Here is a 24,251-nt window from a genome sequence, read left to right as displayed (position 1 = left end):
TCTTGCTGAGGACCTTATCTCCTTGATTAGGGGTTCCCAATCTCACCCAGACAGGGCCTCCCAACCTCCACCAGACAAAAGGCCTAGGACTGAACCTGTCTCCTCTGATTACTCCACGGATGGATCTGATTTGTCAGACCATCAGGAAGGGGCCTATTCTCCTTATGAGGATTCAGATGCTGAAGACTCTATCCCTTAAGCCTCCCCTCCTGAAGAATTTTCCTTTGGGAAGACCTTGCACTCTATGAGGGAACACTTTCAATGGCAGGGTCAGGATTTTTATGATTCTAGAAAAAGACTAAGGACTTTTTTACATTTGCCCCAGCATAGGCCCTTAGCCATACCACCAGTGCTAACTGTAATTGATGATGTGTATAATGATGTTAGTTCTGCACCTGATTCTCTCCCTCCGGCCCCTGGCAAACCTGACAGATACTACAGGGTCCCGGATTCTCACTTCCACCTGTATAAAGCCCATGCTGCAGACCCAGAAACTATTTCACAGGGCCCAAAAGGTGTTGCGGCTGCCACTGCCAAAAATCCCCTACCCTCTGAAAGAGAGTCTAGAGCATTAGAGAGATGGGGTAAAAAGGTTTATACATCTGCTACTCTTTCTGCCAGGGCATTAAACTGTCAATTCCATATGATACAGTACCAAGAATATTTGTTAGATCAGCTGAATAAGAAGCTTTCTTCTCCTGAACCTTTAGACCGAAAATCCCTTCAGGATTTCGTACACAACTCTCAGCAGGTCAGTAATCATTTCTTAAAATGTGGCTATGATGCACTGGAGGCTTCATTTAGATCAGCTATGACTGGGGCAGTAATTCGTAGGCATGCCTGGCTAAAAGAGCAATCCCTGCCAGACCATGTCAAGGCTAAGCTCCTAGATGCTCCAATGGAGAAACAAAGTTTATTTGGCTCCCCTGCACAGGAGATTCTAAAGAAAGTGGAAGAAAAAGCAAAATCTGTGCAAACAGTAAAGGAATTTCTACAGGTCCAACCTCCGAGGTTCAGCAGAAACTGGCCTTCCAAGAATTGGTCCTTTCCAGACACCTCCAGAGCACAAAGGGGCAGGAATAGACCCCCTCAAGGCAGAGGTCAATCAAAGGGTGCCTATAGGGGCCGTCATTGGCAGCCTGCCAACCAGAGGAGTAGTGCCACAGCTGCAACTACAACCACTAGCACAGGACAGACACAATGACTTGACTCTGATTTTGCCTACCAGGGAACAACTGGAAGCTCCCTTGGGCGGAAAGCTGGCTTTATTCTCAAGAAACTGGCATTGCATTACAAAGGACACATGGACATTGCAAACAATAGAAAAAGGATACAGGTTTCACTTCCACACTTTACCAAAAAGGAGCGGAATGCCAAATCTAGCACCAAATCAGAAGCCAGAGGCTTTAAGACAAATCAAAAATTTACTTCAGATGAAAGCGATAGAAATGGTACCATCTATGGAACAAGGCCAAGGATTTTACTCCAGACTATTCCTTGTACCAAGAAAAGAAAACCAATGGAGGCCTATTCTCGACTTGTCCGCACTGAACACATATCTCATTGTACCAAAATTCAAAATGCTGACCCTACAGCAACTTCTTCCCATGTTGGGCAAGGAGTCTTGGCTGGTGACTCTAGATCTCAAGGAGGCATACCTGCACGTCCCTATCCGACCAGATTGCAGAAGACACCTCAGATTTCTTGCAGGATCAGAGCATTATCAATTCTCAGCATTGCCCTTTGGCTTATCTACTGTGCCCAGAGTATTCACGAAATGCCTGGCATCAGTAATTGCACATTGCAGACTTCAGGGAATTCAAATCTACCCATACCTGGACGACTGCCTAATACAAGCGGACAACAAGACAAAATTGATAAAGGATTTGGCCTATGTCATACACCTGCTACAGGCCTTGGGATACACAGTCAACATCCAAAAGTCAAGACTAGTGCCATCCCAAAGGATAACCTTCTTGGGTGCGGATCTGGACACATTAACTCAGATGGCTTTTCTCACAGAAGAAAAACAAAAACAACTCCCAGATTATTTCATGACTTTGACAAGACAAACTCAGCTTACTGCAAGGAAAGTCCTGCAGGCCCTGGGTTTCATGGCATCCTGCATAATCTTGATCCCACATGCCAGGCTGCATATGAGGAAATTACAATGGTACCTAAGGAATGTATGGTCTCAACACAGACACAGTCTAGAAACCATGATACCAATCATTCCATGCCTTCAAAAGGAATTCCTGTGGTGGGCTCAGGCCTGCCAGTCCAACAGAGGGTTGCCTTTCAAGAAACCAAAACCAAGGCAGACCATCACCACGGACGCCTCAGACCTAGGATGGGGAGCACACATGGAGGACAAATGTATCCAAGGCCTATGGCCTCAAGGACAGCTAAACTTGCATATAAACCAAAAGGAGATGCTGGCAGTGAAGCATGCAATCGAGGCATTCAGACCATTCCTCCAGCAAGGACATCTGCTGATAAGGACAGACAACACCACGGTCATGTGGTACATAAACAAACAGGGAGGCACGCATTCCTACCCTCTATGCCGGATGGCAATGGATCTGTGGAACCTAGGCCTGAATCTCAGTATCCAGCTGCAGGCCATATTTGTACCAGGAAAAGAGAATTCACTAGCAGACAGCTTAAGCAGGACTACCACGGATGCTCACGAATGGATGCTGCATCCAGACATCTTCAAACTCATAACAAAGAAATGGGGATTGCCAGAGATAGATCTGTTCGCCTCCCCTCTCAACCACCAACTGAAGAAATTCTGCTCAAGGACATACCACCCACAAGCCTGGAGGGTGGACTCTCTCTTTCAGCTGGAATGCCCTAATAGTGTATGCATTCCCACCTCTCCCATTGATGTACAAGGTTCTACTGAAGATCAGGGAGGAACAGCCAAAGGTGATACTAATAGCTCCGGACTGGCCAAGACAACACTGGTATCTGCTACTGAAAAGCATGTCTCAGGCAAACTCATGGCCTCTACCCCTATGTCCTCTTCTTCTAACGCAGAACAATTTCAAGACCCTGCATCCAAACTTGAAAACTCTGCAACTAACTGCCTGGAAAATTGCTTAAAACCAAACCAAACTGTCTTATCTCAGAGGGTCAAGGACATTATCCTGGAGGCTCGCAGACCCTCCACAAGGAAGACATACTCAGCTAAATGGAAGAGATTCCTCATTTGGAGCACATCAAAGGGCACAGATGTCTCAGTGGCAAACCTAGCACACATCCTAGAATACTTAGCAGAATTGTTCCACAATGGCCTGTCTTACTCTTCCATTAAGATTCATGCTTCAGCAATATCTGCAGAATACAATATGGATCCTCCTATCTTCTCTCACCCTCTACTCAGACAATTTTTGAGAGGGATCAAAAATGTTAAACCTCCAAGGAGACCCCCTCTACCTGCATGGGATCTCAATTTTGTGCTGGAAAAATTGACTCTACCTCCTTTTGAACCAGCAGCATCAGCAGACTTACAATTTTTATCTTGGAAAACTGCATTCCTTCTGGCAATCACTTCAGCAAGAAGAGTATCCGAGCTACAGGCATTAATGGCAGTGCAGCCTTTCCTTATTTTTCACCTGGATAGAGTGTCCCTGAGAACCAATCCTACTTTCATGCCAAAGGTGGTATCCAGGGTATCCTTGAACCAAGCCATTCATTTGCCTACGTTCTTCCCTAACCCACAGAACAAAGGAGAAAAACTCTTGCACACCTTGGATATACACAGACAGCTACACTACTATCTGGACAGAACTAAAACCAGCAGAAAAACTGACCAACTTTTTGTAGCCTATGCAACTGGGGTGCAAGGAAAATCAATTTCCAAGCAGACAATTTCAAAATGGATAGGAAATTGCATTCGCTTTTGCTACTCTTTTCATGGAAAGACAGCTCCTGAAAATATCAGGCCTCATTCCACAAGGGCCACAGCCACCACTACAGCTTTCCTACGAGGGGTGGCTACCAAGGACATTTTAGAAGCTGCTACTTGGAGCTCCGTGCATACATTTGCCAAGCATTATAATCTACCTTTATATTCCAGATCCAGAGCAGGCTTTGCAACTGCAGTTTTACAGGGGATCTTAACTACACCTTCCTTATCTTAGTACCTCCTCCCCCAATTTGGCTATGGTATTCTACCCATATGTTATGACTGCAGATGCATCCTTGAAGGACATAGTACAGTTTTGTACCTACCATAAATGTAGATGTCCGATAGGTATGCATCTGCAGTCAGGATTACCCACCCTCCTTCCCTTCTGTGGTATTCCTAGGGTGCTTACCCCTCTTGCAGCTAACTGGGGGAATCTATTATGGTGTATTTGTTTGTTTGTATATATGTATATATATATTTTTTTTGCTACTGTTTAGAACTTTCTACATTTATCCAAATTTAGCCTTCCTAGAGGGCACCTGACATCTGGGGAAAGAAACATTGAGGAAAATGGCATTGGCTGATGCCTTTATACCCCAGAAGCTCTGACGTCGGGGAAAGTGCGACATCAGCCGAGGCCAGACCCAGACTTTGGAATCCGGCCGACCGAAGGGCTGCCTGAGGCAGGACAACCCATATGTTATGACTGCAGATGCATACCTATCGGACATCTACATTTATGGTAGGTACAAAACTGTACTTTCCGCAAGTCTCAGCAGTCCCATCCAGCTTCGGACCCCTCGTCCTCTAGAGGCAGAGGAGGACAAGGTGGGCGCCGGCCCACAGGCAGAGGGGGACTGCGTAACTTCGGGTCTAGAGAACCTTTCTTGGACAGACCCGCGCAGCAGCCCTGAGGGCTTACCCGGCTGTCCCTCTCTGGAGGCAGTCGGGGGGTGGTTGACGGAGCACCTGTCAAGGTGGGAGTCCATTACGACAGATCGATGGGTGCTCCGTATCATATCCAGAGGTTATTCCATCGCCTTCATAAACCTTCCCCCCATGACCAGACGCCTCCCCGATGTACCACCTGATCAGAGGGAGGCAGCAGCTTCAGAAGTGTTGAAGTTGCTAGAAAAAAAGAGCCATCCAGCCCATCCCCCCAGACCAGTCCAGATTGGGTTATTACTCCAGGTTCTTTTTGGTGCCAAAGAAGATGGAGGACCTAAGACCCATTCTAGACCTTTCCGCTCTGAACCTGTTCATTCCCAAGGAAAAATTCCGGATGGTCACCCACCAATCATTTCTCCTCTTTCTGTGGGAGAACGACTGGATGTGCTCTATAGACCTCAAGGATGCGTACTTCCACATATTGATGGACAGACAATCCAGAAGGTTTCTCCGCTTCCGACTGGGAGCCAGTCATTATCAGTTCAGGGTTCTTCCGTTCGGCCTCACCTCAGCCCCCAGGGTGTTCACCAAAGTCATGGCAGTGGTTTCAGCCCACCTGAGACTTCAGGGCATTCAGGTCTTCCCGTACCTAGACGACTGGCTCCTTACCGCCGCCAACAGACATCAGCTCTGCATGACAAGAGATTATGCTCTGACACTTGCCCAGAGCTTAGGCATCTCAGTGAATCTACAGAAATCCTTTCTTTGCCCTGTTCAGGTCCTGGAGTTCATAGGGGCCAGGTTGGATACCCGTATCTCTCGAGCTACTCTAACTTCAGACAGGCTGAGCAGCTTGTCGTTTCAGGTACTAGCCCTTCTTCAGAGTCCTGCTCCGGCGGTGGAGTTAGTCCTGAGGGCACTAGGGTCTATGGCAGCGGCGATCGGTCTCTCCCTTCATGCACGTCTACGGATGAGGGTATTGCAGTGGACCCTTCAAGTTCAGTGGTCGCTATTACTCCACCCGTTGAACACTCCGATACCACTGAGCAGAGTTTGCAAGGACTCCCTTCTTTGGTGGCTCCACGCGCGAGAACTGAGGGAAGGGAGACCCTTTGTGATTCCCCTGCCCCAAGCCACGTTGACCACAGATGCTTCGCACCTCGGGTGGGGGGGCATTGTTCGGGCAGAACCGTCCAAGGCACGTGGACGTCCCTAGAGACCGCTTTGCATATCAATGTCCTAGAGATGAGGGCGGTGCTTCTAGCGTTGCAAGCTCTCCATGACCTTCTCCCTCTGGGGACTATTGCAATCCAGGCGGACAACATGTCAGTAGTCTGGTACATAAACAAACAGGGTGGAACCAGGTCTTACCCCCTTTGTCGAGAGGCTATGAGAGTTTGGGAATGGGCTATATCCACCAACCGGTGTCTGGTTGCCACGCACATTCCGGGATGGTCCAACATATTAGCGGACAAACTGAGTCGAGTAATTCTCACTCCGTACGAGTGGTCTCTCAATCCATCTGTTGCGAAGCAGATCTTCTGCAAATGGGGTTGGCCTCGCTGCGATCTTTTTGCTTCTCCATTAAACACAAAATGCAGCGAGTACTTCGCAATACTTCCCCCTGAAGGGGAAAATCCCAGAGATGCTCCAGTTCATGCTTGGCCTCCCGGTCTCCTTTATGCTTATCCCCCCCTCCCGCTTATGATAAAGTTCATACAGAAAGCCTGTCGGTTGGGGAGCAGAGTTATCCTCATAGCCCCATTCTGGCCTCGCCAGATCTGGTTTCCTTATCTGCAGTCTCGCAGTGTGACTCCTCCATGGATACTGGATCCCATTCCAGACCTGATCTCGCATCCTGCAGGATACCAAACCCCGAACCTAGCGAACCGCAAGCTTGCGGCTTGGTTGATCCAGTTCCACTGATGGCTAGGACTCCCGGTATCTCATCTCCTGTGAAGGCCATACTGGTCGCGGCTCATAAGCCGGCTACCAGGAAAATTTACAATAGTAAATGGAAACGTTTCTCCGTCTGGGCTAAAGACAAGGGCCTGGATCCATTTACAATTCCTATTCCAACTATCCTGGACTTCCTGTCGCTGATTTTTCGGCAGGGAGCAAGTGCTTCTACGGTTAAGGTGCAGTTAGCAGCCATCTCCCATTTTCATGTGGGAGATAGCTTAGGGTCCTTGGCATCTACAAAATTATGCAAAACTTTATTGCGGGGCATCTTTCTTTTGAAGTCGCCTGTGAAAGCTGTGGTACCCCCATGGGATTTGACTTTAGTCCTACAAGCCCTGAGAAGTCCACCCTTTGAGCCTGCGGCCTCGGTTCCATTAAAATTCTTGTCTTGGAAAACGGCCTTTTTGGTGGCTATTACTTCAGCCAAGAGGGTTTCAGAACTTCAAGCACTGTGTATGAAACCCCCTTACCTCATTTTTCACAAGGATAGAGTGTCCCTCAGGACTAACCCGTCTTTCTTACCTAAGGTGGCTTCAGAGTCAAATATCAATCAATTAATAAATTTACCCGTGTTCTTCCCAAATTTTCAGAATAGAGGGGAATACAAATTGCATAAACTGGATGTACACAGACAACTGCATTTTTACTTGCACAGGACTAAGGATTTTCGCAAGTCGGACCAGTTGTTTGTGTCTTTTGCAAAATCAGCCATGGGTAGAGCCATTTCCAAAGTGACAGTAGCAAATTGGATTTGTCAGTGCATAATTCACGGGTATATATCTTCAGGCAAACCAGCTCCTATTGGAATTCACGCTCATTCTACAAGGTCTATGGCCACCTCAGCAGCCTTTTGGTCCAGGGCTCCCTTGGATGACATATGTTCAGCAGCTACCTGGTCCTCTTCTCACACGTTCATTTCTCATTATAAACTAGATATGATTTCGAGAGGTAGGGCTTCCTTTGGCTCCGTGGTGCTTCGGAATATCCTTCCTTAAAGGCCACCCAGGTTTTTTCCTAGGTAGCTGGGGACTCTGTCCCACAGGTTGCAGAGCAAATGAAGTAACTACTTCAGATAAAGAAATTATGTACTCACCATAACGTTCCATCTGAGTAGATACTTCATTTGTCTGCAACTGACCCCCCCTGCCATCCCCCGAACCTTTGTCGGGATCTCTGGTCACCTGAAATTCTCTTGTCAGGAGGTTAGATCTGGTATATTCCTCTGTCGAGGTTATGAGTTGTGTGATGGGGCAAAAATCGATCTGAGGTAATACAGCATGTAGCAGGGGATTATGGGTAGGGGAGGAGCTAGGAGCTCGGATCTTGTAGCTTGGAAAGCTGCTGGCTCAGATCCGAGGTCGGATCCGATACCCACAGGTTGCAGACAAATGAAGTACGAAGTACCCACTCAGATGGAACGTTATGATGAGTACATAACTTCTTTATTTCATAGAGCTTTTTTTCCACAGGAAGAAACGGATCTATATCTAGATCTGTTTCTAAGGTTTTCCACTCAAACTTAGGTTACCGTGAGGGGAACACCTCAGATATTTGGGTCTTGCGGCATCTGTAATTTTCATGGTACCCCTGGCAAGACTCCACAGACTCTCACAAGTGGAAACTAGATAGTGTTAGGGGGGTGTCTTCCAGGATTTCATCCCTTTGTTGGGAGTTCCTGAAATAGACCTCTTGGCCTCCTCTGTAAACAATCAACTGACAATATTCTTTTTGAGGACTCCATATTAGGAGGCCTGGAAGACAAATGCATTTTCTTTTCCTGTATGCTTTCCACTCTTTCCACTAAATTCAGGGTACTTCTGAAGATTGAGAAGGAATTCCCCAAGATCATTGTGGTGACTCCCTTCTGGCCCAGGCAACCATGGTTATCCCATATTTTGGAAATGGTCAGTCACCACAAGCTTCCTCACAGACTGGATCAACTTGCACAAAACAGGGTGTTTGATACACCCCAACATCAATCAACTCTAGTTGACTGCCTGGATGATAGCGGATGAATTCCTTTTAGGCACCTGTTTACTGAGGACATGCAGCAGGTACTGATGGAGGCAGAAATACTGCTACTTTTAAATCATAATATTAGTAAATGGAAAAAGTTTTCTAGTTAGTGCCAACAACATAACCTGCACCCATTCAAGGTTAGCTGTTGTTTGATTTTACAATATTTGTGTGAGTTACTGTCCTACAGCCTTTCGTATTCCTCTATCAAGGTCATTTATTGGCCATTTTATCATGTCTGTTCATGGACCCTCCTCTTTTAAGGCAGTATTGTGTCAAAATGCTCTTTAAAGGGGTTTTTGCATAAGAGATCTCCCAAGAAAACCGGTGGCCCCTCTTTGGCATCTTACTTTTGTGTTAGAGAAGCAAACACTTGCTCCAGTTGAACCATCTAATCTGGCTGGCTTGAGGTTCTTAACATGGAGTACAGTTTTACTGATTGCTCTGACCTCTGTAAGAAGGGTATCTGAGTTGCAAGCTCCTATGGTGAGTCAACTTTATTTAATTTTCCATAGGGACAGGGTTTCTTTAAAAACTAATCCTACTTGTATAGCTGAAGTGGTATCACAGTTTACTTTTAAGTCAAACAATACACCCCCCCCTTTTCTTTCCAGTGGCTAAAAATGAAACAACTACAAGAAAAACCAAGCCAAGCTAGAGTTTTCACTGTGTGATTAATAAAAACTCTCATAAAGGAAGATTATGGGATATATGCAGATGGGCCCTTAAAGACATCAGGTGTTTCAGCAGTTGAACCTAAAATGAGGGAGAAAGGGTAATCCAGTCCTTGGTTGTCCACAGACCACTCGGGTACTATCTTGACAGAACTAAATCTTCCAGATCTTCGAATCAAGTGATCATTTCTTGTGAAGGTAAGAAGAGACAGCTTGTATCAAAACAGACTGTTTCCAAATGGCTGTGTAAGGCAATTACCCTTTGTTATACTCACCATAAAAAAACTATTCCAAGCAGGGTCAAGGTCCACTGTGCCAGGCCTTTTCTTCATCTGTGGCTTTTTGGAAACAATTGGATTCTAGAAGTATTCTGGAAGCTGCTACTTGTTTCTCTTTACATATTTTTACAAAGCACTATAAGCTTGATTCCTTCTCTAGGTCCAGACCACGCTTTGCTAAGACCATCATCCAAGGACGTCTGGACTCTTCTCCTTGCAAATCCCAAATGTAGTTAGCTATGGTAATCTGCCCATGTAGTGAAGGATACTGCAGCAGTGAACAATTTGATGAACATAGTACAGTTGTGTAAGTAAAACTGTCTGTTTTGTGTGGACAGTTTGCACAAGTTTTGGCTGAAAAGGTCCTTTACTCAGTCTGCCTTCCTGGTCAGTAGTCAAACAAATAAATAACATACATTCAGATTACTTAGAGACATCGATTCTTTTCTTGTTTAAATGTCCCAGATGTTCATCATGTTTCACTGTTGCAGTCATGACTGTAGGGTTCTCCCCTGCCGGCAGGCAGTCCTCGGTCGGCCAGAATCCCAAAGTCTGGGTCCGGTGTCGGCTGTTCAACCATGCTCCCTGACGTCAGAGCGCCAGGAGTACAAAGCTGACAGCAGACGACATCTTCTCCAGTCTTTCTTGCCGTGTGGTGATAGCAGTTCGCAAGTGCCAGTCGGCTGACTCCTGACGATTTATTCTGATAAACTTCAGTCCGAAGACTTTCTTCTCCACTCAAAGCTAAGTACCCCGTTGGGGAAACTTTTTCTTGCTCCAGTCCGATGTCAGAAAAAGTTAATAATTGCATTTCATGTGGGAAGCAAATACCTCATAAGGATTTTCATTCTTACTGTATTCCTTGCTTAGGCCCTGACCACGATGTAGCTAGTTGTTGGTTTTGTGCTAGATTCAATCAACGTACAATTAAACAAAGGTACGATTTTGCTTTTCATTACTTCGGTAGGCGCTTTAACTACATATTGTCGTCGGATACGGTTCCGGATACCGGAGTTCACAAACGTCGCAAGGATAAAGACAGGCCTTCGAGGTCCAAATCTGATGATAGCGCACAAGCGGAGTCAGCTTCAGGTTCGGCCGTCGTCAGTGAGGCGCTTTTGCAGCCCCTGTCGTCGGCCATTTCAGAACCAATGGCCGAAATGGACTCTCATGAGGAGCCAACCAGGCCTTTAAATATCTCTATTGCAGGACCTTCGGACAATGCTCCTTCGGATGGGTCCGGAGCCGCTGTGCAGGTACCGGCTTCCAAAGGGGTTTTCAGGCCTACTCAGCTTCTAATAAAGGCAAAGCCAAAGACAAAGGCAAAGACTCCTTCTAAATCAAAGACTGCAACACAGGCCTCTTCTGAACCGGCTCCCAAGTCACAGAAACATTTACTCAAGATGGCGGAGGATTTACTTACTATGATTAGGGGTTCACATCCCCCTCCAGATAAAAGGCCAAGGCAGGATGTTTATTATGATTCCTCTGATCAGGCTTCTGTTTCTTCAGTTTCCTCTTCTGACCAGGAATATTCTTTCCCTCCTTATGAGGATTCTGATGCTGAAGAATCCATTCCTTCAGCTTCTCCCCCTGAGGATTTCTCTTTTGGGGAAACTTTGCATGAAATGAGGGAACATTTCCACTGGGAGGGACAGGAGTATTCGGAATCTAAGAAAAGACTAAGGGATTTTCTTCTTCTCCCCCAACATAGACCCCTGGCTATTCCTCCTGTTTTGGATATTGTGGATGATGCTTTTTCGGAGGCTAACTTAACCCCTGATTCTTTTCCTCCTGCTCCTGTCAAGCCTGGTAGATATTACAGGGTTCCTGATTCCCACCAGTTTTTGTACAAGAACCCTTCTGCTGACCCTGAAACCATTTCTCAGGGTCCTAAGGGAGTTAAGGCCGCTTCTGCCAAAAATCCCATTCCCACTGAAAAGGATTCTAGATCTTTAGAAAGATGGGGCAAAAAAGTGTACACTTCTGCTACTTTGTCCATTAGGGCTTTAAACTGTCAGTTTCATATGCTGAAATACCAGCAATTTCTCTTGTCTGTTTTAAAACAAAAGCTTACTTCCATTTCTGCCTGTGCAGATGATAAGGAATTACATGACTTATTGCATGCCACTGAGCAAGTTGGGAAGCATGGTTTACACTGTGGATTTGATGCCTTGGAGGCTTCTTATAGGGCTGCTGCCTCCGGCACAGTCATTAGAAGGCATGCATGGCTAAAGGAACAAAATTTGCCAGAACAAGTAAAAGCTAAATTATTGGATGCTCCTGTTCAGCATAATGTTTTGTTTGGATCAAAAGCTGAAGAGGTGATTAAAAAGATGGAGGATAAGGCGAAATCCATGCAAACAGTTAAAGATTTCTTACAAGTACAGCCACCAAGATTTAGCAGAAATTGGCCTTCTAAAAATTGGTCCTTTCCCACTTCAGACAGGCCTCAGAGGGGTAGATATAGACGCTCCAGAGGAAGGCCTCAAACACAAGGTTCTTATAGACCAAGACAGTGGACTGCTTCCACCCCTAGGGGAGGAGAGGACAGGTCACAAACTTATAGGAAACAAACTCAATGACTCCCTCTGTTGGGCTGCAGGAACTTCTTGCCTGGAAGCCCCTCTCGGAGGAAAACTCTTTTTTATCAAAATTGGACTCATATAACCCAAGACAAGTGGGTTCTGGATGTGGTTTTAAGAGGTTACAAATTCCAGTTTCATACCCTGCCAAGGCCAAGCGGATGGCCAGAACTTCCAAAACTTCAATGGACAGAGGCCTTAAACCAGGTGGAAGCTCTTTTGGCTATGAAAGCCATAGAACTGGTTCCACTTTCAGAGAGGGGACAAGGATTTTACTCAAGGCTCTTTCTAGTCCCCAGGAAGCAAAACTCATGGAGACCCATTCTGGATCTGTCAGTCTTGAACACCTTTCTAGAGATTCCAAAGTTCAAGATGCTTACTCTACAGCAGCTACTTCCAATGCTGTCCAAAGATGCTTGGATGGTAACTTTGGATTTAAAGGAGGCATATTTACACATTTCCATCAGGCAGGAACGCAGAAAATACCTCAGGTTCAAGGCCGGATCAAGGCACTTTCAATTCTCTGCGCTGCACTTTGGATTGTCTACTGCGCCCAGGGTCTTCACCAAATGCCTGGCTCCAGTAGTAGCTTACTGCAGACTCAAGGGAATTCAAATTTACCCTTATCTGGACGATTGTCTAATTCAGGCAGACAGCAAGGATATCTTACTCCAGCATCCAGAATTTGTTCAGAACCTCCTCAAGTTCCTGGGATTCTCTGTAACATAAAAAAGTCAAATTTGACACCCTCACAACAGATAACTTTTCTGGGTGCTCTTCTAAACACCACAACCCAGATGGCATTTCTAACATCCGAAAAACAATTACAGCTGGCTTCAACTTTCAAAACCTTGGCAACTTTAACTCAGCTATCTGCAAGGAGATTCCTGCAGGCTTTGGGTTACATGGCCTCCTGCATCCTTCTCGTACCATATGCAAGACTACACATGAGGAAAATACAGTGGTACCTAAAAAGTGTATGGTCTCAGCATTGCCACAGTCTAGACATACTGATCTCTGTCCTGCCTTGCCTTCAAAAGGAATTTCTTTGGTGGTCCAGGGCATGTACTCTAAACAAAGGGAAACCCTTCTGTCTGCCTCCTGCCACTCAGATTCTAACCACGGACGCCTCGGATTATGCTTGGGGAGCCCATTTTTAGGGCAACTGTCTGCAGGACCTTTGGACAAAGGATCAGAAGCACCTGCATATCAATTTAAAGGAAATGTTAGCCGTCCAGGAAGCTCTACTGGCCTTCAGGAATCTTTTTCATCCAGGACAACTACTAATACGGACAGACAACACCACAGTTATGTGGTACATAAACAAGCAAGGGGGATCTCATTCCTACTCCCTTTGCAGACTAGCCATGGATCTATGGAACACAGCTCTAGCTTGCAATTTGGACCTTCAAGCTCAGTTTCTACCAGGGAAGCTAAACTTCCTGGCAGACAGTCTGAGCAGAAACCTTTCGGATCCACACGAGTGGATGCTGGACACCAAAATATTCAGGATGATAACAGCAGTCTGGGGATGTCCTCACATAGACCTCTTTGCATCCCACCTCAATCATCTACTACAGAATTTCTGCACCAGGACTTTCCACAAAGAAGCTTGGAAAGTGGATGCCCTATCATTCAGTTGGAGGAACCTCTCGGGATATGCCTTTCCGCCTCTTCCTCTTCTTCCACGGGTATTATTAAAGATAAAACAGGACAAGCCCAAGATGATAATCTTGCTGGCCCCGAATTGGCCTCGACAGTTTTGGTACCCAACTCTAAAAAAACTATGTCTGGTGCCCCCTTGGATTTTACCTCAGTCTCCGAACCTTCTGTCCCAACATCAGGGTCAGGTTCTACACTCTCATGTCAGAACTCTCAGCCTGGCGGCCTGGTTAATCCAGGGCCTTTGATTTCTTCTTTCCTACCCAAGCAGGTTATGGATGTCATTTTAGAAGTCAGACGTCCTAGTACTAGAAAATCTTATGCAGGAAAATGGAAAATATTTTGTTCCTGGATTCAGGCTTAGGATTCTGATCCTCTTCTTCCGAACATTCCTTTAATTTTACTTTACTTGACAGATCTCTTACATAAGGGCCTCTTTCTCTTCCATTAAGATACATGCCTCTGCTATTTCTGCTCATTATAATACAGACCCTCCAATCTTTTCCCACCAGCTCATGAGACAGTTTCTCAGAGGAGCTAGGAACTTAAGACCGCCTAGATCTCCTCCCATTCCTGCTTGGGACCTCAACTATGTTTTGGAAAAACTAACCTTGCCTCCTTTTGAGCCTGCCGCCTCTTCTGACATCAAGTTTTTATCTTGGAAGACAGCTATTCTGTTAGCCCTAACCTCTGCCAGGAGAGTTTCAGAGTTACAAGCTCTTATGGCTGTGGAACCTTATATTATTTTTCATCAAGACAGAGTGTCTTTGAGGACTAATCCTACCTTCATGCCTAAGGTGGTTTCCAAAGTGCCTTTAAATCAGACTATCCACTTGCCAACCTTTTTCCCCACTCCTCAAAATAAAGGGGAAAGGATCTTACATTCCTTGGATGTACACAGACAACTACATTTTTACCTGGACAGAACCAAGGACATCAGAAAATCAGAATAATTGTTTGTTTCTTATGCTTCAAGTTCCCAAGGTAAAGCCATTTCAAAACAGACCATTTCTAAATGGATTGCTCATGGAATCAGATTTTGTTATTCTCACCATGGAAAGCAAATCCCAGGGAGTATACGGACTCATTCCACCAGAGCTGCTGCCACTTCTGCGGCTTTTCACAGGGGAGTTCCTACCAAAGACATTTTGGATGTTGCAACTTGGAGTTCAGTGCATACTTTTTCTAAGCACTACAATCTACCTCTCTACTCTAAGTCTAGGGCAGGCTTTGCCTCTGCAGTCTTGCAGGGCCTTTTAGCCGCCCTTTCCTCTTTATGACCACCTCCCTTTCTTTCAGCTTTGGGATTCTACCCTACAGTCATGACTGCAACAGTGAAACACGATGAACATAGTACAGTTGCGTACACCTACCATAAATGTAGAGGTTCGAGTGTCTTCACTGTTGAAGTCTGGGTTTCCCTCCCTCCTGTCCCCTCTCATTTTTACTTTTGTGTGGTTTCTTTTTTCACCATTCTTCTGAGGTGTATTTGCAAAGGATATGGGACCTTTCTCATTTTGGGACTCCTGACATCTGGGGCAAGAAAAACTGGAGAAGATGGCGTCGGCTGTCAGCTTTGTACTCCTGGCGCTCTGACGTCAGGTAGCATGGTTGAACAGCCGACGCCGGACCCAGACTTTGGGATTCTGGCCGACCGAGGACTGCCTGCCGGCAGAGGAGAATCCTACAGTCATGACTGCAACAGTGAAGACACTCGAACATCTACATTTATGGTAGGTGTACACAACTGTACTTTGTATGGCAATAAAATATACACAAACACATATCAGCCCCTTGAGTAGTGACTGTTTTCATGAGGGTTGTTATATAAGCACTGTTTTTCACAATTTTTGGTCCAGTGCATTGTTCTTTACAGTTAAAAGGTTTAGTAATTAAGTGCTACACAGGGACTCTGCTCTCAATTATTTCTGGTACCAGAGAGGATGTGGGCTTCTTTCTGCCCATTCTAGGGGAAACTTACAGAAGAAGGACCTCCTCTTTTTCCCTTTCCTTAAAAAATTGACTCCTGGTGACCCATTGAGGGATACCCTATTTGCGTCCACATCTCTTGGTTGGGTGTTCTGTGGTTGCAGGCTGTTTGAGTTTCCAGAAAGTGGGAGGAGTCTTCCACAGCCCAGTCTTAGAGAATGGAGCTTCTAAGCAGAGATGGACACTTTTCAGTCCTGGTCATTCCTGCCTACAGATAGGGTAATGGACGTTATTTCTTTCCAAGGCTGTATGAAGCTGCTTCAGAGGTTTCAGTGACCAGGCTTACTGTGCCCTGCAGTTCTTGGCCTTAATGGCGGTGTTGGTTTTCATTATGCTCATTTCATGTCTTAGGATGTAAACACTCCAGTGGACGATGAGGTGCCAGTAGCTACAAAGATCGCCATATGTCAACATAACTTCTTCCCATGTCAGACCATCACCAATGGGTCCTGAGAGGTGGACAGTCATACATACTGTTAATGATTTCCTTTCCTGCAGCCAAAGCCTTCTTGGGTCTTAATGCATATGTTTCAGTGACAGGGTTGGGAGCCCAATAAGATAGGTGATGCTATGGGTAGATGACGAAAAGTGAGATTAGACCCTTTCCTGATACACATTAATCCTCCTTGTGCTGAGAAGCACTATGAGTCTAGCAGTGAGCCATAGGCAAAGGCATCAGCCTTCAACCTGTTCACGTTATGGGGGAGTTGAAAATGCTTATAAACTCACTCTGCCACTCATCCATTCCTTTCCTGTTGCTGCATACGTAGGTGTCTTGCTTAATCAGAATCTTCTGTGAGATTGACCTGTTCATTACATAGAAGACAGTGGTCCTTCCCGTGCTGTTCTCAGTACAGAAGAGCAAAGGTGGGTTGACTGTGGATGTCGTCTCCTTCCCATGTGCCTTTGTGCTGTTTTCTTTGGTTCTTTGTAGTATTCTAAAATTCAGAGAGGAAAGTCCAAAGTTCATCCCAATTGCCAATTTATGAATAAGAAGGGGATAGTTTGATTCATATTTTTTGATCCCTGTCAATACAAGAATCTGCCTTGGTACAAGCCAAGAAACACACACACACACACACACACACACACACACACACACACACACACACACACACACACACACACACACACACACACACACACACACTGTGTTGAGGGGACAGCTGTTTCAATCTCTGGGCATGAAAATGACTGAGACCACTAGGAATTCTTCTTGTCAGACTTAGTCTAAGTAGAAAAAAAATTCTATTTGGTCAGCAAGGTGTCCATTGTCATTCCAAATGGTTAGTATCATGCAGGCTGTTGTGATCTACATCAGTACTTGTACATATATCATCCTGGTTATTCTTTTGCCAGAATACACACTTCAGGCATTTCAGCCTGTTATGAACTTTTGAGGGCAAGACTGCAATTCAATATCAGCTGTTCAAGGACATCCCTTAAGGGGTTTGCATCATTGTCCTTCTTTGAAGAATCCTTATCTCCTTTGGGACTTGAATTTTGTAATTTATATGTTTGCATGTCTTCTATTTGAGTCTGCAGGTTTTGCTGCTATGAAGTTCATCAAAGATGTCTTCTAGGTGGCCTTCACCTTTGTCCACATGGGCTTGGAGCTTCAGCCCTTCATTTGTAGGGAGCTGTATTTGATCTTTCAGAAGGATCCCATGTCCCATGAGACCAAGCCACATTTCCTGCTGGCAGAGGTAACAGACTTGTCTTTACGTGAGTCCATTTATGTCATTGTTTTTCTTATGTTTATGATACTAGATGAGAGAATTTTTCACTGTCTGAATACATGTTGTCAGCTCATGTTTTTCCTGAAGTATGTGCAGGAATTCTGAAAGACAAGTCAGCTACTTGTCATCTTGGATTCAAGGAGGGAAGTGATGGCAGTTGCTAAGTTAGCCCTTTCCAAGAGGATTGGTAATTCTATTGTCTTTTTCCAACAGGCAGCTTACTGCCTGTTTGGAAATGCTGTTGTCAGAGATCACTCCAAGAAGGACAGGACTTTTTTCAGTGCTTACTTCAAAAATATTACCATGACCTAGATTTTGCAGTGGTTAGTTTCACTTGGTCATACATTGCATAAGCAGTGATACATGGATGTGACTGTAGAAGTGGGACATCCTTTGTTTGGCATGTCAGTATTACATGGATTAGTTCTTGCCTTTGGGTCCATTAGTTCTTACCTTTGAGTCCATCACCATCCCAAACATTCTGACTGGGTTTTTTTATACTGCTTGGAATTATTTCCAGTCTTATATACACCGGGGAGGATTCCCAATATCAGATGTAACAGATGCTTATTCCTTGCAGTATCAGTTATCTGTGATGAAATCCTCATTGATGGATGCTAATTACCTCCTGCCATCCACCTGTGTCTGGATGGCCCCTGCAGACAGCAGCTTCTTTTGGAGTTCATTTTCAACTTATCAACTGTGTGTGTATAGATTTTAATCTGCTGGTTTCTCTTGCCCTAGAGATTGGGCTTGCACAGTGTGTTGGCTGAAATTAGAGGCACAAACTTTAAGCAGGCATTTGAAGTCCAGCATGTGATACCAATCCACCATCAAGGAAATATGCACACTCTGGAGTGTAGGAGATATGGATAAAATAGAAACATTGAAGGTAGCATAGAAGGCTATCTGAAACTTTGAGGGCTCCCTCATAAGACAGCTGATACGTTAAGAATATATTAACTATTTCTTACATAGCCTCTGCAGAAGACATCAGTACAGATCAAACATTGTATTCTGATAATTATCTTGAAGAAATTAATTTTAGAAATATTATAAACTGTTTAAAACAATGCATTCTAGAAAACATCACTAACTTCAGTTAGTTTTAGAACTGTATTTACAGCTTTTCATTGCTTATTGACATTTTGAACATAATCATTATATCTGATGTAAATCTTTATTCATTCCTTACTGTTAGGACTTTGGTTCCATCCTCGGAACCGACACGGCCGTTTCCAAGCTCGAGCCAGCCAAAAACTCTCAGCTAAGACCTACCCATAATGCCCCTCTCATAGTTACTGCAGATCTCGTTTGCCGTGCTCCTCGTCAAACACGCCTAGCCATTTCTCTCAAAGATAAGTGGAAATTTATGATTTTTGGTGTAGTTTCTCTTCAAACTTTCTTGTTTTTTAGTCCACCAGTAGCCTTTCTGAACTAGATGTAGTGCGGGTTGTGGACCAGCTTCTGGCAGCTAGGGGATTGCCCACTCCAGCTAGACCTTCCATCCCCTTTGGCTTGGAATCCTTCACAGCATATTCTCCTGTTTATCCTCCTCCGGCCTCTGCCCAGGCCCCGGAGATCTCGGAACCGATGTCCACCATACTGTCTCGGCTCCGACCACTGATTTTTCCCTTTCGGCATCAACCACCCATGCTGCATCAGCTCCTTTGGAGCTGGTGCACTCTCGGAGCAGTGTTTGGACTGTTGTCACCTTGGTACCTAGCCCGGCCCCTATTTTTTCACTGGCACCGTCTATGTCCATGGCTCCGATGGCTTCCAGTCCTCTCAGAGCTCCTTACCTGGAGGTGGGCTCCGCAGGGTGGGGTGTGACCCCAGTTCCGAGGTTGTCTTTCTTGGTTCCAGGCTCCCATCCCTCCTCGGGCGGGCCTGCTTTCCAGGTGATGGAGAAGGTTCTTGCCTCTGCAGGCTCATAGTCACCATCAATGACATCGGCATCAGAACCCCCCACCCCCCAGCATGCAGCTGTCCCAACCCCCTACTTCAGGATCCTGGGCACGGGAGCCACAAGACCTCCCTTTGAAGGGAACCCTTTCTCCAGAGTCCTCCTCAGAAGATCCCACTGGGGGGGGGGGCACCCCGGAAGAAACGGTGCAAGAAGCACCTTGATTCCCTTGAGGAATCTATCACTGAATACACCGATTTTGAAGAGGGAGAAGGGTCCCCACGGTCTCCCCTAGACGACATCTCATTCAGAGACATTCTCGAAATCCTCAAGCAGCAAGGAGACTGGAAGTCCTCTAAACCTTCTTCTGAGGAACTGGTGTTCTTGCAGGCCTTCCATGCCCGGCCATCTACTTCCTGGGTGACCCCATCTGCAGATAAGTTTGTTAAGCTGATCATGCCTGGAAGGCCCCAGACAACGTAGAACTTGCCCCCAAGAGGCCGGACGCAATTCTGTCTACACCTGAAGACCAGCCCCATTGGTTCAAGCAGTTGACAGTTGATTCCATGGTTGTGGCAGCAGCCACCAAGAGGGAACTGGCAAAAGATAGTTCCACTGTCCATCCCCCTGAACAGGGAGTCTTGGGCCATGGACAGACTAGAGAAGCAGACCTATGCTTCAGCGACCTTTGCCATTCGGTCGCTGAACTATCTGGTACACTTCACTCGCCTCCAAAGAGACCTAATCTCTGAAATGTCTTCCTCTTTTGTGGGGTAGTGCCTGATGAGGTGTGTGACACTGTCACCTTGCAGCTAGCTACCCTTGAATCTATCTCAAACTCCTCGATGCATTTGATATCTCACACCATCCAGGGGGCAGCTCGAGCTGCCGCGTCAGGCATTGTCATGAGACGTAATGCTTGGATGCGGTTGTGTGATTTCGCAGACTTCTTTAAATCTTCCTTTGTCAACGCGCCTGTTGACGAATCTGCACTTTTTGGTCCCAAAGTACGAGACACACTAGCACGAAGTGAGAAAGACGGAAAGACCTTGTCTACTGTGGGCATACGCTTTTCCACCCCCCAGATGTTCTACTCCAGGAACGAGAAAGGAGGAAAAATGCGGTTCAGAAAATCCCAAGTATCTTTTTGTGACACTCATGGTGAGCAATCCCCCTGGGGCAGAGGGGGCAGATCATCTGGAAGACACCCCTTTCGGGGTAGAGGGAGTCCGCGTAACCAGGGCGCTAGAGATTCCTTCTCCGGCCGACCCTACCAGCGCTCCTGAGCAGCGGCCCGATTTCTTTCCTCTGGAAGCAGTCGGGGGTCGTTTTTCTCCGCATCTACCAGCCTGGCAACTTATTACTCCCGATGTTTGGGTGCAGAGAATAATATCCAGAGGCTACCGGATACCATTCGATTTAACACCCAGACCCATCAAACGAATCCCCAGTGTACCACCCAATCAGAGGGAAATAGCAGCATTAGAAATAGAAAAGCTGCTAAGAAAAAGAGTCATCCAACCAGTCCCACCAGACCAGAGAGGATTCGGCTTTTACTCGAGGTTCTTTTTAGTGCCAAAAAAGAGAGGGGACTGGAGACCGATCCTGGATCTCAGCCTATAGAACAAATTTATCAAACCTCAAAAATTCCGGATGGTCATGGTACAGTCCATTCTCTCCTTCCTAGGGAGGGACAGTTGGATGTGCTCTATAGATCTCCAGGACGCGTATTACCACATATAGATGGATCACTGCTCCTGGAGGTTTCTCTGCTTCCGTCTGGGAGCTATTCACTACCAGTTCAGGGCACTGCCATTCGGTCTCTCGACAGCCCATCCCCCCCCCCCCGGAGTGTTCACCAAATGTATGGCAGTTGTGGTAGCTCATCTTCGACTAAAGGATTCCAGGTGTTTCCGTATCTAGATGCTTGGCTCCTTACCACCTCGACCAGGAATCTTCTAATCTGCAGCCTCTCTTACACTCAAGGCCTCACTCTACGCTTGTGGATTACAATCAACAAGGACAAATCTGAAATGTCCCCAACAAAAACACTGGAATTCATTGGAGCAGTCTTTGACACTGTCAAGCTTCCCTCCCTCCTCACAGGCTTTCGAAAATAAGACACCAAATCCAAGCCCTCCTTCCACAGACCTATGTACCAGCACTCCTTGTACTGCAACTTTTAAGCTCCATGGCAGCTGCCATTACTCTAGTACCACTGGCGAGGTTGCACATGAGAATACTACAGTGGCTCCTTTCTGCACAATGGTTGAGCTTAACTCACCCACTCAACCACATCATACGTCTTACAAACCTTTGCAAGGAAGAAATGCTATGGTGGATGAAGTCACAATCAAATCTTTGGTGTCGACCGTTCTGTCTCCCCCAGCCCATGGCCACGGTGACCACGGACGCTTCCCTGTTAGAGTGTGGGGGGGTAGTTCCAGGGAAAGAAGGTCCAAGGCACCTGGTCCTCCATTGACGCCAACTTGCACATAAATGTCCTGGAACTGGGGGCAGTTCTGTTAGCATTGCAAGCGTTCTATACATCCCTACCTTCTGGGACTTTTGCAATTCAGTTAGACGGCATGTCAGTCGTCTGGTATATCAACAAGCAGGGTGGAACCAGGTCTTACCCCCTGTGTCGGGAAGTCATGAGGATTTGGCACTGGGTGATAGCTTCCAACCGCTTTCTTATAGCAAAGCACATTCCTAGGAGTTCCAACCTTATTGCGGACAATCTGAGCAGGAACATCCTGATGCCTCACGAGTTGTCCCTCATTCCTATAATAGCAGATCGGATTTTCCGCCGCTGGGGCAAGCCTTGCTGCAATCTGTTTGCTTTCCCCTTAAACAACAAATGCAGAAGCTACTTTGCCCTGATCCCCCCCTGAGGGGGAACCCCCGAGGGACGCTCTAATGCACGATTGGCCCACGGATCTTTTGTATGCGTTTCCTCTCATCCCAAAATTCCTCCAGAAAGCTCAAAGGTTGAGAAGCAAAATGATCCTCATTGCCCCTTATTGGCCCCGTCATGTCTGGTTCCCATTCCTATGGCCTCATTTGATTCACAGCCCGTGGATCCTGGATCATTCCTAAGGTCTGTTATGTCATTATCAGGGACTGATTCATCTCATTCTCCACAGCCTCAAGCTCACAGCTTGGTTTCTCCACTTCCAGTGACTGCCAGGCTGCCTGACATCTCATCTCCTGTTCGTGAAATTCTTCTGGTTTCACACAAACCTTCCACCAGGAAAGTTTATTCTAGTAAATGGACTAGGTTCTGTATTTGGGCCAAAGATAAGAAATTAGATCCTTTCTTTATGCCTATTCAAAAGATCTTGCAATACCTGACGACTCTTTTGCATGCAGGAGCCTCAGCATCGACAGTCACTGTACATTTAGCAGGTAGCGCCAATTTTCTTAATGGATTTGATAATTCTTTGGTTATGTCACACCACCTGTGCAAGACCTTTTTGAAAGGAGTATTACACGTTAAACCTCCTGTCAAGCCCCCTCATAGAACCCTGGGACCTGACCTTGGTACTTCAGTCTCTCACAGGCCCTCCTTTTGAGCCTTTTGATTCATGTGATATACAGATTTTGTTATGGAAGACTCTACTTCTAGTAGCACTTACCTCAGTGAGAAGAATATCTGAGCTGCAGTCCTTGAGTGTCAAGAGACCTTATTTGAACTTCCACAGGGATAGGGTGTCCCTTCGTACTGACCCTTCTTTCTTGCCCAAGGTCATTTCTGGATTTTCCATTAACCAATATATTGACCTGCTGGTTTTCTTCCCTCAACATTCTAACAGAGGGGAGTACCTTTTGCACACCCTTGATGTGCATGTGCAGCTTCATTGTTATTTGGACAGGACTAAATCTTTCAGGAAAACAGATCAATTGTTTGTGGCCTTTGCAGGACCCAGATTGGGTAAACCTGTCTCCAAAGTGACTTTATCCTCCTGGCTTAGAAACTTCATTACCTTTATCTACCAACAGAATAAGTTATCCTTACCTTCCAGAATAAAGGCTCATTCTACTAGATCAATGGCTACTTCTGTAGTTTTTCATTCCAGAGCCTCTATGGATGATATCTGCGCAGCAGCCACTTGGCCAAGACCTCATACCTTTATCTCTCATTACAAATTGGACTTGGCCTCCAGGGGACGAGCATCTTTTGGTTCTATGGTGCTCAGGAATGTCCTTCCTTAGGGCCACCAGGACCCAAGTAGCTGGGGACTTGGTCCTAACAGTAAGGAATGAATAAAGATTTACAACATCAGATAAAGAAGTTATGTCTTACCATAATGTTCCATCTGTGTTGTAGATCTTTATTCATTCATTAATTCCCCCCCTCTTTCCCCCTGCCTGGACTCCTGGAGGACTTTAGGAACTCCTGGTTAGGGTATTTGCTCAGACAGAGCTTCCTTCTGTTTTTCTCTTACTATCTCTATTATATAGGGGCGGGCAAACTCGATCTGGAGTAACTATGAGAGGGGCATTATGGGTAGGTCTTAGCTGAGAGTTTTTGGCTGGAGCGAGCTTGGAAACGGCCGAAGTCCTAACAGTAATGAATGAATAAAGATCTGCAACACAGATGGAACGTTATGGTAAGACATAACTTCTTTTTTCT

General features: G+C 45.9%; 1 protein-coding gene across 4 annotated transcripts in view; it reads left to right on the top strand.

Moving 5' to 3' along the window:
* Positions 1-24,251, top strand: part of SLC19A1 (solute carrier family 19 member 1) — a 723,538-nt gene that overhangs the window by 347,823 nt on the left and 351,464 nt on the right. The window contains exon 1 of one of the 4 annotated variants that reach the window (XM_044075907.1): positions 17,576-17,676. The exons of the other annotated variants lie outside the window; for them this stretch is intronic. Coding sequence (XP_043931842.1) covers positions 17,638-17,676 — 39 coding nt within the window. The 5' untranslated portion in view covers positions 17,576-17,637. Of the gene's footprint in view, positions 1-17,575; positions 17,677-24,251 lie in introns of those variants that run through there. 4 annotated transcript variants of the gene reach the window in all.

Source organism: Protopterus annectens, chromosome 6.part1, assembly GCF_019279795.1.
Source record: "Protopterus annectens isolate FY-2018-M chromosome 6.part1, PAN1.0, whole genome shotgun sequence".
NCBI classification, from domain to species: domain Eukaryota; kingdom Metazoa; phylum Chordata; order Ceratodontiformes; family Protopteridae; genus Protopterus; species Protopterus annectens.
The sequence above is the reverse complement of the archived record's forward strand: the minus strand, read 5'-3'. Positions and strand labels throughout refer to the sequence as shown.